The sequence below is a fragment of the Struthio camelus genome, chromosome 15, assembly GCF_040807025.1.
Source record: "Struthio camelus isolate bStrCam1 chromosome 15, bStrCam1.hap1, whole genome shotgun sequence".
NCBI lineage: Eukaryota > Metazoa > Chordata > Aves > Struthioniformes > Struthionidae > Struthio > Struthio camelus.
In genome coordinates, this window is record NC_090956.1 from 4,011,069 (window position 1) to 4,026,742 (window position 15,674).

General features: G+C 64.2%; 1 protein-coding gene across 1 annotated transcript; it reads right to left on the bottom strand.

Moving 5' to 3' along the window:
• Positions 1–5,343: 5,343 nt before the first annotated feature.
• NT5M (5',3'-nucleotidase, mitochondrial) lies at positions 5,344–14,169 on the bottom strand. Its single transcript, XM_068909272.1, has 5 exons — positions 13,771–14,169; positions 10,548–10,648; positions 9,990–10,050; positions 9,389–9,503; positions 5,344–8,785 (listed from the first exon to the last, which is right to left on the bottom strand). Exons 1-5 carry the CDS (start codon positions 14,032–14,034, stop codon positions 8,628–8,630), a joined length of 699 nt encoding a protein of 232 aa, XP_068765373.1. The 5' UTR covers positions 14,035–14,169; the 3' UTR covers positions 5,344–8,627.
• Positions 14,170–15,674: the final 1,505 nt, after the last annotated feature.

The following is a 15,674-nucleotide window of genomic DNA, read 5'->3' on the forward strand; positions in this document are numbered from 1 at the left end:
GCTGAGCTAAGACCTCTTTTCCTGACATAACTGAGAGGAGCCAAGGGGCCTGGAAAGGGCTAGAGCCAATCCTGGCAGCAAACAGTGTGGTGCACGCTGCAAGCAAGTTGGAGATTGATTTATGACCGAGGAGATGCTGGACTGGCTAGGTTTAAATAGAAACATGTTTCCTTGCAGTCTGATATGTTTTGCAGGGAATAAACTGGTATCTGCAGGGAACTGCCCCCAACAAGGGCAAGGCAGTTGCATAACGGCAGCTCCCGCACTGCGACCCGCAGCAGCTTTGCAGGGAGCCTGTCTTTCCCAATGGGGACGCAGCAAGGAAGCCATGTACTGTGGCCGGTTTGCTTTGGGTGCCTGGGGCCTCCTGGCTGCACAGAGGCTCATTTAGCTGTGCCAGCCCCAAAAACAGAGCATAGAAGGTGGCATCCCCCTCTCCTCCCAGCTCAGCCCCACATCCCTCCCCGATGCTATCTGGCAGAGGACCACTCTTGCACAGTGATATGGACAGTATATGATATACTGTGTAGCACAGATACTGGGGGTGATGTGTTAGGGAAAGGGTTGCAAAAACCTGAAATGGGGAAATCGGTCCAACCCCCCCACATGCTACCCTGGGAAAAAGCAAGCAGGATCCTTTGCAAGGGCAATAAACCAGGTAAAAGAGTCATTCCTCCTGTTTCTGCGCTTGCTCTACTCCATGCTGCCTTAACCAAGACAGCCAAGGGAGGGATCTCGAATAGTAGCATGTGCCCAGGCCCTTGGGCTGTTGAAACCCGCAGTGTGAGCATCCAGCTCGCAGCACCCCAGCTGCTTGGCCGTGCTCGGAGCCAGAGCCGATCTCCGGCAGCCCGCCTGGGGAGCGGTGCTAGAAAAGGAGGCATACAGCGTATGTGAGAGCCGTGCCGCTGTGTTAGAAAGCGTGCTGTAAAACAAGAAAGCATGAGCCCCAACCACAGGCTGGATGCAGCACCTGCTGCTTTGAAACGGGGCAGAAAAGCCCTCGGTGGCCTCAGAGCACGAGGGGCTGGTGGCTGCGCCCCAGAGCTGGGTGCTGCTGCCTGATACGAGCCCGGCTGCAGCGCTGGCTTCGCTCACCCCGGGGCATGCTGGAAGACAGGCAGGGGAAAGTCAGGCTCTGAATCACGGTACAGGAGGAAAACGCAGCTGATCTCCCAGCAGGCTCTTGCCCGAGGCTGCTGGGCGCAGAGGGGTTGGAGCCGAGGCCAAAGCCGATGCTTGCGGGAGGAGGTGGTAGCACCTGGAAAGCTTGGGGAACCTGCTCTGTGGGAGGCTCCCTGAGAGCCCGATGCAGTCATTAGCTCTATTTTGGAGACAAGAGGGGAACCAAGCAGGGGTCCTGCTGCAGGACGGGGCACGCGTCGCCCCTGGCAGCTCCCGCTTGCTTTGATGCAGGTGAACCAGGTGGGTCCCAGCCGGCGCCAGGACGGATGCCCCGTGCGGCAGGCTGCGATGCTGGGAGGTTAAAGCGGGTGCAGAGCGGGGTGGCAGGCGTTGGGGTCTGCTCCGGGCTTTCCGGTGGTAATTTGCAGGAGCCCTCACCACCATCAGTGAGGTGGTGCGATGGTGCCAGGGAAAGGTGAGACACCTCTTAGCTTGCAGCCTCGCACAATGTGGGAGCCTTGAAACGTACCCACGAACTTGGCCGTGCTTGGTGCTGGCGGTGGATCAGCCCGGAGGGCCCTGCTGCGCCTTGCTTGGGGTTTCAGCAGCAGCCGTTCGCGGGTGGCTTTGCAGCACCAGGTACAGCGCTGCTTTAGCTCTGCCTCTGTGGGGGAAACGCTCACCTCTTGCATCCTCTACAGGCAAAAGCCTGGGTCAAGAACAAAATGCTTCACCTGGTGCTTTATAACCACCCGACCACGAGCCCAGCAGCGGTGATGGTGGGAAAGCTCTTCTCCAGCCTGGCCGATGCCTCCCCCCTCCAACGCACCCTCGGCGGGATGCTGCCCTGGCTGCAGGCGGGGTCCAGCCAAGCAAACTGGAGCCGGCTGCCGCTGTTTGCACGAGCGCCGAGAGCGGCGGGCTGGGCCCGGCCGCCCCGCAGGAGCGAAACCAGCACGCTTTTTCCATTCCTCTGCAATGCGACCTCACAGCGGGAAATGCTCAGTTCTTTCCTCTCCTCCGCCCTGCCTCCCGGTGCAAGTATGCGCAGGTCACCGATTTTGCTGCTTGCCCTCTCCTAACGCCGTCACGCTGGCCGGGGGCTGCGGCGAGGGCCAGGAGTGCTGCGGGGGGACAGGGTGGCCGGAGGGGGTCTGGCATCTCTGCTGCAAGGGGGAAAGAGGGTGCCAAGTTTAATTCTCCCTTTAAAGGGATGAATGATCCAGCAGCGCTGCCTTTTTGCTGGAATTTGTCTCACGAAAGCCCCCTTTCCCGGGAACAAGCCCTGCCCTAGCTCAGGGGCAGGGGAGGCAACGGGAGCGCTGGGGCACGCACCGTTTCCAGCGCCTGGGAGCAGGGATTTGTGCGGTGGGAGCAGGGAGCTGGCGAACGGTTTCCGTGCGCCTGGCACTGATGTACAATCCCCGCTCCCGCCGCCCCACGGGCGCCCGGTTCCCGCCGGACAGCTCTGCGGCGGCATCGCACGGTCACTGGGGAGCTGCGGTTGGGCAGCGGGGATGGGAGAGTGTGGCTGGGGCGGGCGGCTGCTTCGCGGGGTTTGCTCTGCGCTTCGGGAGGGTTTTCACCGGGAGCTGCAAGCGTTTCCAGAGATGCTCAAGTGCTCTCCCGGCATCTCGGTAACAGTGTTTGAGTTGCTGCTGTTAACGTCCGTCCCCTGGATCAGACACGAATCCAGCCCCTGCTACCTGGGGGTGAGGAACGCAGATGTGGGGCCGTGGGGAGACTGGTGCTGGGGGTGAAAGTTTGGGAAGTTAGAGCGAAGGGCCCTGGCCGAGGGGATCGGGAAGGGGAGGCTGGGTGGGCTTGTGTCTAAATAAAACCCTTTCCATGAGCGTGTTTGTTAACGCGAACCTCTGGCGGGGCTGTTGCCAGGAGGACGGGCTTCGTGCAGATGGAGCCCTGGAGGAGGCAGGAGACCCGATGCAGCTCGTCTCACGGCCAGCTCCGGACAGGCCTCTCCTAGCGCTACTGTGGCAGGAGAAATTCGATTTCTCCCTGGGGACTGCGTTACTTCAGGCCTTGTGCGAAGAGAGCTGCAAACCCCGCGAGCGCTGCCGGGCAGGGAGGCGGTCTCGCGGCGCTGGGAGAGGGCGCGCTGGAAACCTCCCTGGTTCCTCCTGCCCCCCGAAACGGCCTCGGGCTTCAGCAGAAGGAAAAAAAGCATATTAACGAGCTCAGCCTTTGGGGGATTTCTGGCCATCGGGGACGTGGTGAGAACCGCAGCGCAGCCCCGGGGGACCGGCGGGGTCCTGGCCGGGTGGGAGGAGGGATGCTGGGGCTGCGGGGTGCCCGTAGCCTTCATGGGGCTCTCCGCCAACCGGTCCATATTTTTTCCAAATAGGCTAGTTTCTATATGGACCCTATTGACCCTGGCTCATCTTCTGCCCCGTTCCCGGGGCCAGCAGAAAGCGTCTCGCCAGGCGCCGCCGGGACGGCACGTGCCACCGCCTGCCTCTGCCCCCGTTGCCCTTGCTCCCGAGCCGGGGTTTTTCCACCTTTCATCCCGCTGCACTCCCCGACCCCGGCGTCCCAGCAGGAGGGCTCGTGCCCGCCGCGGCACGCTGCCAGGCTGCCGGCTCGCTGCCCGCGTCTCCGCAGGGGACGGGGCTGCCGAGGCGCTGGGGGAGCCGGCGGCAGGGACGCGCGGCGGCGGGGATCGCTCACGCCGCCGGGCTGGGGAGCGAGATCCCGCTGCGGCACCGACCTGCCGCATCCCCACGTGCGATCGCACAGTCCCCTCTAGTGGATATTTCTCCCGCGTCGAAATCGCCGTCCGAGAAGAGCGTTGCTCAACATCCCGGGCGAAGGAGCCTGGGCTCTGGAGCGGCGACGGCCGGGCGCGATCCCGCCCGGGAATTTGGCCCAGTGGCCTTGCAGCAGCGGAGCTCGCCCCGACCTTGCGCGGGGGCCACCGAGCGGCGCGTCGGCCGGGACGCGCCGCTGGCAGAGGTTTGCCGGCCGGGAGAGCGGCTCGTGCGTCAGGGCCGGCCTCGGCCTCGGCCTCGGGCGGCCGGGCTGGCTGCACCCCGCCGCCCCGGCCTTTCTCACCTTTCCCTGGGCTCGGCTCGCGCTTGGAGCCCTTTGGTCATCGGCCAACGTGAAAAATTAGCTAACGAACGACCACGCGGCGATAGCTTCGTAGCGAGAGCATCTTTAGCCGGGACCGCGCTGGGTCCAGCCTGACGCAGCTTTGCTGGCAGGACGGGGCAGAGCGGTTTCCCGCGGCGGCTGTGCCAGCCCTCGCCACGCTCCCAAAGCCTTATGCGGCACTCGAGACCAAAGTCATGGCAATGATGCTCCCCTAACTTTCCTAACGAGTTTGGGCGATGCCCAGCTTCGGGTGCTGCTCCGCCGGCGACAGCCTTGCTCTCGCCATCCTGCCCGCGGCACTCGCCGCCGCTGCCCCGTCCTGTCCCGCCAGCAGCGGCCGCAGCAGCTCGGGGATGCTGCAAGCGCCGGGGTGACTCATCCCCGCGCCGCGCTCTCGGCTGCTGTCTGCAGGATGCTCTCGGCAGCTCCCCCGGCGGGGGGGGGGGGGCAGCTCCTCGCCGTCTCCCAAGGGCACCGCCGCCGGCACGCAGCCATCGCGTCGGCCGGGCTGGAGCGCTCCGGCTCGCGCTGGGCCATGCCAAGGTCGCGGCGACCTTCTTCCCTCCCTCCCCTCCTGGCCGCCTCCGCCTGCCTCGGAAACGGCGCGTCAGCTGGAAGACGCGTGATATGTGCGAACCGAGGCTTTTCAAGAAAAAAAGGCATGCCCGGCAGCGCGGGGAAGAGCAGACGCAGCCCGCCAGGCCCCGGCTCGTCAGCACTGCATCGGGGCTCCCGGCGGGCTCCGGCTTCCCGCTCCGGCCGGCATCGCCGTGCCGCCTGCCGGCATGCGGCTTCTCCGCTTCGCTCTGCTTCTTGCAGGGAAACGGCAGCGCCGGCCTCGGCCCCGCTGCCGCCGCCAAGCCGCTAGGCGTTACACCAGGGCTTTGCAGGAAGCCAGTTGCTAATTAAAACGTCCCCCCAGCTCCGCTTCACACGGCACCGGCAGGGCGGGCTTGGGGCTTTTCGGCAGAGCCCCGGGGACGTCAGCGGCCGGGTCCCCAGACCGGCGGCGAGCGCCCTGCCGGGGGCAGAGCCACGGGGGCGAAACCGCAAGACCCGAACTCCGCTTGCGGGAAGCGGGATGCCAGTAAAACCGAGTATTGATTGCGGTGCTCCTCATCGGCCTCTTTTTTATAGAGCTGTGTTTAAAAAAAAAAAAAAAGAAGAGAACAGAAAGCTCGGTGCATCTTAGCCGGCAGCAGCAAGGCTGGAGCGTGGGAAGGGCCGGCCCGCGGGCGACGGAGGCGGCCTCTCGCTCCCGAGCTCGGGGCGCAGCGCGGCCGGGCCGGCTGCCGCCCGGCGTGTTTTGTGCGTGAAGCCGGAGCCTCGAGGGCGACAAACTCCAGCTCTGCTTCAAGCGTCCTCGGCGCGACGCGGCGCGGGGCCTCTCGGGGCTCGCGCTCCCCAGCGCGTCCCCCGCGGGACGGCCAGCTCCCGCGCTCGCAGCGCTTGTCCCAGCGTCTCTTCATGCAACGTCTCCGCTCGCTGCATGAAAACCCCTCAGGCCGAGGCTGCTCTCGGCCGGGGATCGGCATCCCCTCCGGCGGCGGCGCGTTCAAACACCCCGAACCGAACCCACCACCCGGAGAAGCACATAGTGGTTTAAACAGGAAAAAAATCAACCAGACAAACAAACAAAAAAATCCTTCTGCTATCTAACCCCCCCCCCCCCAGCCATGGACCAAACCGATGGCTTTCGGAAAGACCCGGCACGATTTAGGCTTCCTGCCCGGCCAGCGCTTCCTGGTCAGGGCACGGTCGGCTGCGTGGCTTTGAGCCCCCGCGGGTTTTTTTGCTGACGACAGGGTCCACGAGGCAGCGGAGAGGAAGGCAAAGGCGCGAGCCAGCAGAGCGCGGGGCGGCAGATCCCATCCGGGCCCCGGCCACCGTCCCCCACCGACGGCGCTTTGCGGCGTCTCGGTCCCAGCTGGGAATTTTATCAAGGAAACCTCGGGCTGCCAGGGCAGGGAAGAGCGGTGGGCTCCCGGACGGCGTGGGCAGGGCTGCCGAATTGCTCCGGGGAGGGCAGGCAGGAGCTGGGGCCGCCTGCCGGGGCTTCACCTTGCAGAGCCCGGCACGGGCTGCGAGGCCGCGGCTCGGCCGGGCGATTTCTGCTCCGTCCCAGCTCCGTCAGAGGGGCCGAGACACTCGGTTTTCCCCAGCGGCTGGGACGTCTTTCTTCTCCCGGGCTGGCGGAGGCGAAGGAGCAGCGGCTGCTTTCCGGTGCTGCCGTCAGTGCAATTCGGGGCGCTGCGGTTGAAGGCAGGGGGGAATGAGCCGGGCAGGGGAAGAGGCTGCGAGAGCAGCTGTGCAAAAAGCACCAGTCCTGGAGCGGACACTTGCTCTAAATGCTCCCTTTTGGGTGCCCGGCTTCAGCTTTGCAGCCGTGCGTCCTGGGCCGCGCGAGCTCCCCTCCCGCTGCGCTCGCGGCCGCGGGCAGCCAGCGTTCGCTCCATCTTCCAGATGTCCAGACGCGGGACAAGGGCAGAGCTGGGGCAAGCTGGAGAGCAAGCCAACCTGGTCACGCACACGGTGCCGGCTGGAGGAAACCTGCTCCAGCTCCAGCTCCCTTGAGGCTGTTCTCCTCCTGTGCTACAGGAGAACACCCATGGACCCGTCCGCGACGATCCTCCGCCGAGATGCCGGCTCCCCCAAGCTGCCCCGCGCAGTAACCGTGCTGGCTCTCCTGCAGCTGCCTCTCAGTCACGCTGTAGCGCTGCCACCGACCCCCCTTCTCTGCCGAGCAGCATCCTCCCAGGCGGCACCGAATCCAACACCTTGGGAAGCTCCTTGGCGTCGACTGTCCAAACGCCTTATCGGAGGTGCAACGCCCCATCCGGTGCGGGCTCAGACTGTCCCGACTGCACCTCTCCTGCTAGCCGATGCCACTCGGCTCACCTCGCTTTCTTCGGCTCTGCTCGTCCCTTGTAGCCTAAGTCTTGATCTGATGCTAAATGAGAGTTTCAGGGGCTGAGAATTTTTTTTCCTGATCCCTTCAACTCCTTCCTTGCTCCTGCCAGCTTCCAAAGCATTCAGGGGTTGTTCCCAGCCTCTTCTCCAGCTATGTTAAATTGTGCAAAAAATCTGTAAGAGCTGGTCACTTCCCTCACATCTGGAAACCGGGCTCTTAAATGCCTGCACGAGCCAAGCCGCCAGGCAGAGAAGCAGCAGATGAGCCTGCTGCAGCATCCATCCGCTCCTCTTCCCCATCCGGGGTCACTCCGCGCAGGACGGAGGGTGCCAGGCGGGCGTACACCCAGCGTTTTCCTGGCAGACCGGTATCTGGCACAAGCAGCAGGAAGGGGGAGACGGGGGCGCTCAGACCACGCAGCCAGCATGTGCAGACACCAAAGGCTTTGCAGTCCAAGGAGCTACCATCAAATCGCCGGCTTTCCAGGCAAACCAGGATCGTTGCCTTGTGAGCACAGCTGCAAGAAGAAAAGCGCTCAGGTCCTCCAGCAAGTGCCCAGCTGCCGCAGGGGGCTGCTGGGGGCCTCGTGCTGCCATGCCGCTGCCGGAGAGCCCCGAGCCCAGGGCAAGCGGCCGGGAAGCGGGGAGGCAGCAGGGAGGGGGGCCACGCTGCTCAGAGCTCCCTCCCCACGGCCAGAGCCAAGGCAGGAATCTTATTATCCCGGCATCCTACTGCAGAGACGTCTTTTTGCAGCCCAAGCAAGCAAGCGCTTAGCTGCACCGAGAGGCACCGCCGAGCCAGTGCGGGAAGCCTGGGCATCGCCTGCCGGCTCCTAACGCCCGTCTGCTGCCGCAGTCCAGCCAGCCGGCGCTGTCCCCTTCCCCTGGGCGGGAAGCTGTGCCGGGGGGAACGGGCGCCGAGGCAGTCCCTCGGCATTAAGCGGAAGCACTGAGCCGACCCCGCGCTATCCCCAACTGAAATGCAGAAAGGAGGGAGCCAGCACCGCAGACAGGAGGGATCCTGCACCGCAGACAGGAGGGATCCTGCACCGCAGACAGGAGGGATCCAGCACCACAGAAAGGGGGGATCCAGCACTGCAGACAGGAGGGATCCAGCACCGCTCCGTGCCACGCGCCAGGCCCGGAGCAAGGCAGTAACACGTTGAGGGCGAGCTCGTCCACCAGAAGCACCGGACTGGCCCCAGCGCCGGGTGCAAAGACCCCCCCGAGCCCGCGGGAAACACCCCACGACGGGGACTCCGGCGTCGCTCCTGCCACCGGCTCCTCTGGCCCAGCTGGGGCTTTCGGGGCGCTCGACGGGCTCCCTGGCATCAGGGCGACCGCGGAGCTTCGGCCCCCTCCTCCTCCTCCCCGCAGCAGGCACGGCGTCCGCCGGTCTGTCTGTGGTTTGCACAGCCTTCGGCCGGGCTCTGCGGGGCCAGGCGCCGCGGCGCAGCCCCGGGCAGCCGGGCAGCTCGGGCTCAGGCCGCCCGGCGGGGCGGCAGCCGTTTGCTGTCCAGGATGGCCTTCCAGTCGTCCCGCCAGGAGTGCAGCCGGCGGCCGGGCGGCTTCAGCTGCAGGTGCTTGTTGTGGCAGGCCGTGAAGAGGACGTGCTCCCAGCTGGGGTTCAGCTCGGCTCCTGCAAGGCAAGGAGGGCAGAACGGCTCGGGAAGGGGTCGCTGGGGGGCCGGCCCCGCGGTCCAGCTCGCAGAGCCCGGGCATCTGCTGAGACGCGGCTCCAGGCTCAGCCCTGCCGGGCGACCTGGACAGCCCTCCCGGGAACTGCTCCTCTGCCCGATTCGGCGGCCGTGCGTGCGCCCAGGGAGCCCGCGGCTGAGCGATCGAGCCAGCGCGGTGCGCCCGCGGCAGGGAAACCCCCCGGCACAGCCCAGGCAGGAACCTGCGCCCCCCGCTCCCCGCCAACCCTGCTCTCCCACCTCGGTGCGCGGCTGCTCCGCAGCCCGATTCCCTTGCTCAGCCCCCTTCCCCGCGCGCGACTGCGGGAAACGCAGCCTGCCGCCTGCGCTGCCGTTTGGTGCTCCCCGCGCAAGGAGGTGGCACTCGTTCCCATTGAGCGTCACCCGAGGGTGTCAGCGGGGCTGACGTCCCCGGGAACACTCGACACCGACAAACCCCTAGCGAGAGCCGCGCCGGGCGGGCAGGTGAGCGTCCCGCGCTGGCGGCTGCCGCCGGCCCCTCGGGGCGGTGCACGGCCCCTTCTGCCACCCCACTCCTCCCTTACCCGTGATGTCGGGCCTGTCGTCGATGAGCAGGTCAGCAGAGACCACCGTTTTATCCCGCGTCAGGACGATCTGCTCAAGAAACTCCGGCCCAAAGTGCTTCTCCACCCAGGCGTACTGGAAGGCAACGGCGGAGCAGGGAGTGAGGACGGGCCGGGGGGGAGCGGGACAGCGGCGCGCGGCGCGGCAGCAGCCCAGCCCGCTGCAGCAGGAGCCCGGAGCTCCGCGCGGAGAGGAGGCTTCACTGAATAAGTTTATTGGTGGGAAAGATTCGGGTCCTGTTTGAGCACGGGTTCCTTTAAACCCAAGCAGCGCCTGGCGGCACGATGATATCTGAGGACCGAGCAGCTGAGCGCCGGCCGCCCGCGCGAGTGCTGCGAGTGCATCCGTGCTCACGCGGCAAACGCAGCGGCAGGGCGGCCGCGGCCCGGCTCCGGGGCCCGGTCTGGATTCCCCTGGTGCAAAACCGCACTGCACCCGGCGGAGGTGGCTGCGCCGGGAAGGTGAAGAAAATGCCACTAGCTTTGAGTGTTTCGGGGCTGTTTCGGGGCTATTCGGGTGACTCATTCCCCGTGTCCCCACCACGCACGACTCGCGGCTTACCTTCTCGTAAGGGCAGTAGCGGTACTTCTTGATCGGACTTGTGCAGATGAACACGTCGGTGCTGCCACGACGAGAGAAAGGGGGTGAGGATATCACTCGGTGACCAAAGACACCAATGCACCCTGCTGCCCCCTTGGCTGCACCCCGGCTGCTTCTGCGAGACCCCGCTTGGTGGCCGAGCGAGTCGTCACCCCGAAGAGACCTCCCTCCCAGGGGCAGGTCAAGTGGGGGCGATTTAGGATGTTAATCCCCCATCTCCCAGGACTTAATCCAGCAACAGAGTCAGGACGTGCACCCACAGCCAGAGCACAGGCGCTCTTCCCCTTTTGCCGCCCTCGCTGGGAGCAGAGCTGCAGGCAAGGAGATGCAGGAGGCCAAATCCTTGGGGGCTGCTCTGTGAGTCAAACCCCTCCGTTTCCCACCCACACCCAGCAGGCTGGTGGGCATTTTTTATGCTGACGTTGTATATGATGCTTCTGCTGGGAGGCGGATTAGCCTGCAAAGCCACGGCTGCCCCCTCCTCCATCCCTGGCTGCAACGCGGACGGCTCCTACTCACTCTGCCAGGTTAGCCATTTGCTTCACAGCTTCCACAGCCCCGGGGAGTGGGTCCAGCTCGATGAAGAAGTTCTTTGATTCCCAGATGCTGATGGCTTTCTCCTGGGAGAGGAAAGAGACCTGTTACTGCACAGCGCTTCTTGCTGCTCTTTTCCCTGCACGTGCATCTTCCCACCCTTTGCTAGGAGAGAAGATCATGACAGCAATACAGGCGGGTGTCTGGCTGGGGAGTGCCGGCTCTGTTCCCCTCCTGCTAGCCCACCTCCCCTCTGGGGTCTCTTATGTTCCCCACCCACCTACCTGCGTCCATCCAGTACGCTTTGGCACGGCGCACCTCTGGAGCAGGGTTGATTTTGTCAGTGCAGCCCCAGACACACAGGGAGCAGCATGTTCCTTCAATACAAAACCCAGAGACTGCCCAGAACGGAATCAAACCCCAGGGAAGTTCGCACCTGGAGCGGCAGTCTGACATGGATCCAGCTGAACTGGCCTGCTACCTCTGCTGTAATGTGATGCTATTCAGCTCAAGACGGTATCTGGCCTATTTGTCTCAATCATATTTAAAATAGCATCCAGGAGATGCTATCCCACAGGAGAAAATGTATTAAAGGAGAAACTCTACGACAGGATCCCTCTTCCTCAGGGATGCCTGGGCAAGGACCACCAGGCAAATGGAGCATCTCCAGGCAAGAGTTTGAAACACGTAACATCCAGAGCTGCAGCCGGGGCTGACACCGTCACAGTGCAAAGGGAGAGCGGAGCAAAGCAGGCGCAGGGAGAGCACACGGAGCAAAAACTTGGGATGAGCAAAGTCTCTCCGGGGGGCTTGCTGCCTCTCAGGCCTCCCCGGTTTGGGGGCAGCCCTTCTGCACCGGTCTCGCAGAGCGCAGACCCGCAGCCCGCCCAGAATCGCGCCCGCCGGGCCGCACTGGGCAGCAGAGCCCAGGGCTGCGTCACAGTGCTGCGAACCAGCTGAGCCACTGCGGAGGCTTTGCTTTCCCTCCTTTGAAGGGAGCCCTGCCCTGAAGGGTTGATCTTGCTTTTGAGCACCTCTGCTGCTTTATTTGGGGCAGGGGAAAAGGGACAACAAGAACTTCAAAGCCCTCCTGGGCTCCTTGTCTTGCAAGGGCGTGGAGGGGGCGGCAGAGCCTCGGGGTAGGAAAGAACAACCTCAGGGATGCTTTTATGCTGGGTTTTATGAGTTCGCAGCAAAAACACGCCAACTAGACTTGCAGCTCCATCCTGCCTGATGACTGGGAATCTCGTCTATCCTACGTTTTGCCTTTACTGCATCTGCACTGAGGAAAGAGCAGACAACCGTAAGCGACTGTGGCTTTGCTGTGAACTAAACGGCAGCAACGCCCCGGAGCAAACGCAAGGGCCATTTTGGGAGTCATATTGTGCTTTATTCTGCTGGCTACCTCTGCTAAGCCACGCTCATGAATCCTAGCACGGTCCAGGCCCAATTTGCCAGCTCTTGCCTGCTTGCGTGAGCATGAACGCACGAACCCGTTGCATATTTGGGTGCCCGCATGCTGAAAATGAATCGTGCTGATTCACGGCAACGGAGCCTGTGGAAATGTCTCCTGTTAGCATGAAAAGAACAGCTACCCTAACAGATTGCCAAGGTGCCCGGCGTACACGAAAACTCCAGTTGCATTGCCTTAAATCGTTGCACAATGATTGTTATTTTTGTTTCAGATGTCAAACGTAGTTGCGCAACAGAGAGAAACGTGGCCTGATTCAGCAAAGCACTTCAAACTGTGCTGAAGTGCTTTCTTACAGCAACGACCTCTGTAGCTATTCTGCTTCCATTTATGCTAAAAAGCATTTTGCACTCAAGCTCCATGGGGGAAGAACTAAGCCCATCTTGAACAAAAAGAGCTGCTGAACTCCCAGAGCCTGGTCAGAAAAACTCCCTGCAATATAAGCTAGTGCTTTGACCAGCAGATGGAAAAATCTCCCAGGCTGCAAAATCCACCATGTGCTGGGCAGGACAGGCCCCACAGCAAAGACGACTTTTGTGATCTTCAACCTCCACTTTTTTTTTTCCTTATTTCTCCCCATGAACGAGCCTGGGGCTGCACGCCGCACACGCCCCCTCCCAGAGCCGGTTCCTTCAGCGTTTTAGTTGCTTTCGCTGCTCTTTCCCGATTTCCTCCAGCAGGTCAATGGCATTCTCTGACGAGGGGAGACGCTAACGGTCCATGCGCTCTTAGCCACAGAGAGGCTCCTACTCTCTTCATCCCTGGTCCAAAAGCCCAGTTGAAATCTAGGCTGCCTTAAGGTCCGTGAGTTTTGCCACTGTTTCAGCCCAAAGGTTTGGGGGTTTTACGTCACCGCGGCAGACACAAGATGAGCGCACCTCATTTAATACATCCAAAGCAGTTACGATCCAGAAAAAAGAAGTGTTGTCCTGCCTTACCCCTGCCAAACTTTTCACGTCCACCTTACTGCATGAATGACAGCCTCTACTTTGTTCACTAATCCCAGCTATAGAGGATACGTTGTTCCTTCAGCTCTTCAAATCGTTTGGGACTCGCTAGTGGGAAAGCACTGGGCCATATGCACGCTCCCTCCCTGGTAGCCGCTGTACCGCTAAAGACAAGAGCACTTCTATTTGCCATAACAGCTTTCAGCTCCTGCAACTACAACCCTTTGTTGACAAAGTACAATATAGAGAGAGCTTTTGCTTTCAGGCTTTAATTATTAAAATTAATCGCAGTAATTTTCAGGCCTGGGAGGGCTTGGGGTTGTTTGATTTTTAAGTAAGCCCTCGTGAAGCATCAATTGCATGCTTTGCGCTCAACTTCTGCACTGCATCCCATCCCTCACGTTGCTGCGGAGGAACTGAATGATCCATCTAGGAACGAAGGCAGCGGCGATTTGGCAGCTCTGTATTTTTCCAGTATCAATCTAAAAAGCGTGGCGAAATCTGAGCTAGAAAAACCCAAGCGCCCTATATCTACCCATGCAGCTACCTAAGTGGCGGAGGGGAAGGCCACAGCCGTGCATTAAAAAAAGCTCAGTTTCTGGAAAAGGGGGGAAACCACTGGAAGCCCTGCTGGGTAGGGACCTCCAGCAGAGTTGTGGTGGGAAGTGCAGCCAGCCCCCGCGGCCCACCCCAGCGCTGCACCCGCGAGCCGCGGACGAGGGGGTGCCGGCGGGCTGTGCCCAGCCAGCGGTAGGGCGCGCAGCGAGCGCCGGCCACGCGACACACTCACACTCAGCCCAGGTCGCAGGCGCCCGTATTGCTCCGACACCCAGAAGCCCCTCCGGTCCTCCAGGGCAACGTAAGGCTTGTCGGGGTACCTGGCCCTGAACTTCTTGAGGAAGCCTCCCTCGAAGTCGGCCAGCACCCCGTCCATGTCCACCAGGACCCGCAGGGCCCGGCGGGACCCGCCGGCGGGGCAGGTCCCCCTGCCCAGCCCTGCAAAGGGGCCGCAGCGCCGAGGCCGCAGGTGCAAGAAGCTGCTCAGCAAAATCATGGTTTGGGGGGGGGGGGTGTCTTGGGGCAGGGTGTCAGGGGGATGTCATGGCGGTGGGGGGGAGCGGGGCGGGGGGGAAGGGAAGGGGGGGGGGTCTTTTATTTCAAGCGAGCAGCCTGCAAGCAGGCGGACCTGGCAGCTGCGAGGGGAAGGAGCGGCGGGATGCAAGGGAGAGGCAGGGGGGAGGCAGGGGGGATGCGAAGGGGGTGCGAAGGGGATGCAACGGCCCGTCCTCGCCCCCAGCCCCCTCCGCCCCTCCCCGCCCCATCCCTCTCCGCTCAAGCAAGCGCGAAGCCGGCGCCGCCCGGCAGCCGCGGCCCGGGGCGGGCCGCTGCCATCGCCCCGACCCGGCAGTGCAAAGCCCAGTTCCTCTTCCCGGTGCCTGGCCGAGCCCGGAGCAGCGGCACCGCCTTAAAGCGGCACAAGCGCCCTGCGGAGCGCGGTGCGGCCGCGCCTCCGCGCCGCCGCCGCGGCTGCAGCCCCGCGCCCGGCCGCCGCCGCCCGCAGCCTCTCGGCTGCAGCCACGCGTGCCCCGGCGTGCACCCCCTCCGGGCACAGCCAGCGTGGGCTGCAGCCACGCGCGCCCTGGCGTGCACCCCCTCCGGGCACAGCCAGCGTGGGCTGCAGCCACGCGTGCCCCGGCATGCACCCCCTCCGGGCACAGCCAGGGTGGGCTGCAGCCACGCGTGCCCCAGTGTGCGCCCCTTCTGCACCCGCTCAGGGCACAGCCAGGGTGGGCTGCAGCCACGCGTGCCCCGGCGTGCACCCCCTCCGGGCACAGCCAGCGTGGGCTGCAGCCACGCGTGCCCCGGCGTGCACCCCCTCCGGGCACAGCCAGGGTGGGCTGCAGCCACACGTGCCCCGGCGTGCACCCCCTCCGGGCACAGCCAGGGTGGGCTGCAGCCACGCGTGCCCCGGCGTGCACCCCCTCCGGGCACAGCCAGCGTGGGCTGCAGCCACGCGTGCCCCGGCATGCACCCGCTCAGGGCACAGCCAGGGTGGGCTGCAGCCATGCGTGCCCCGGCGTGCACCCCCTCCGGGCACAGCCAGGGTGGGCTGCAGCCACACGTGCCCCGGCGTGCACCCCCTCCGGGCACAGCCAGCGTGGGCTGCAGCCACGCGTGCCCCGGCGTGCACCCCCTCCGGGCACAGCCAGGGTGGGCTGCAGCCACGCGTGCCCCGGCGTGCACCCCCTCCGGGCACAGCCAGGGTGGGCTGCAGCCACGCGTGCCCCGGCATGCACCCCTTCTGCACCCGCTCAGGGCACAGCCAGGGTGGGCTGCAGCCACGCGTGCCCCGGCGTGCACCCCCTCCGGGCACAGCCAGGGTGGGCTGCAGCCACGCGTGCCCCGGCATGCACCCCCTCCGGGCACAGCCAGGGTGGGCTGCAGCCACGCGTGCCCCGGCGTGCACCCCCTCCGGGCACAGCCAGCGTGGACTGCAGCCACGCGTGCCCCGGCGTGCACCCCCTGCGGGCACAGCCAGGGTGGGCTGCAGCCACGCGCGCCCTGGCGTGCACCCCCTCCGGGCACAGCCAGGGTGGGCTGCAGCCACGCGTGCCCCGGCGTGCACCCCCTCCAGGCACAGCCAGGGTGGGCTGCAGCCACGCGTGCCCCAGGGTGCACCCCCTCCGGGCACAG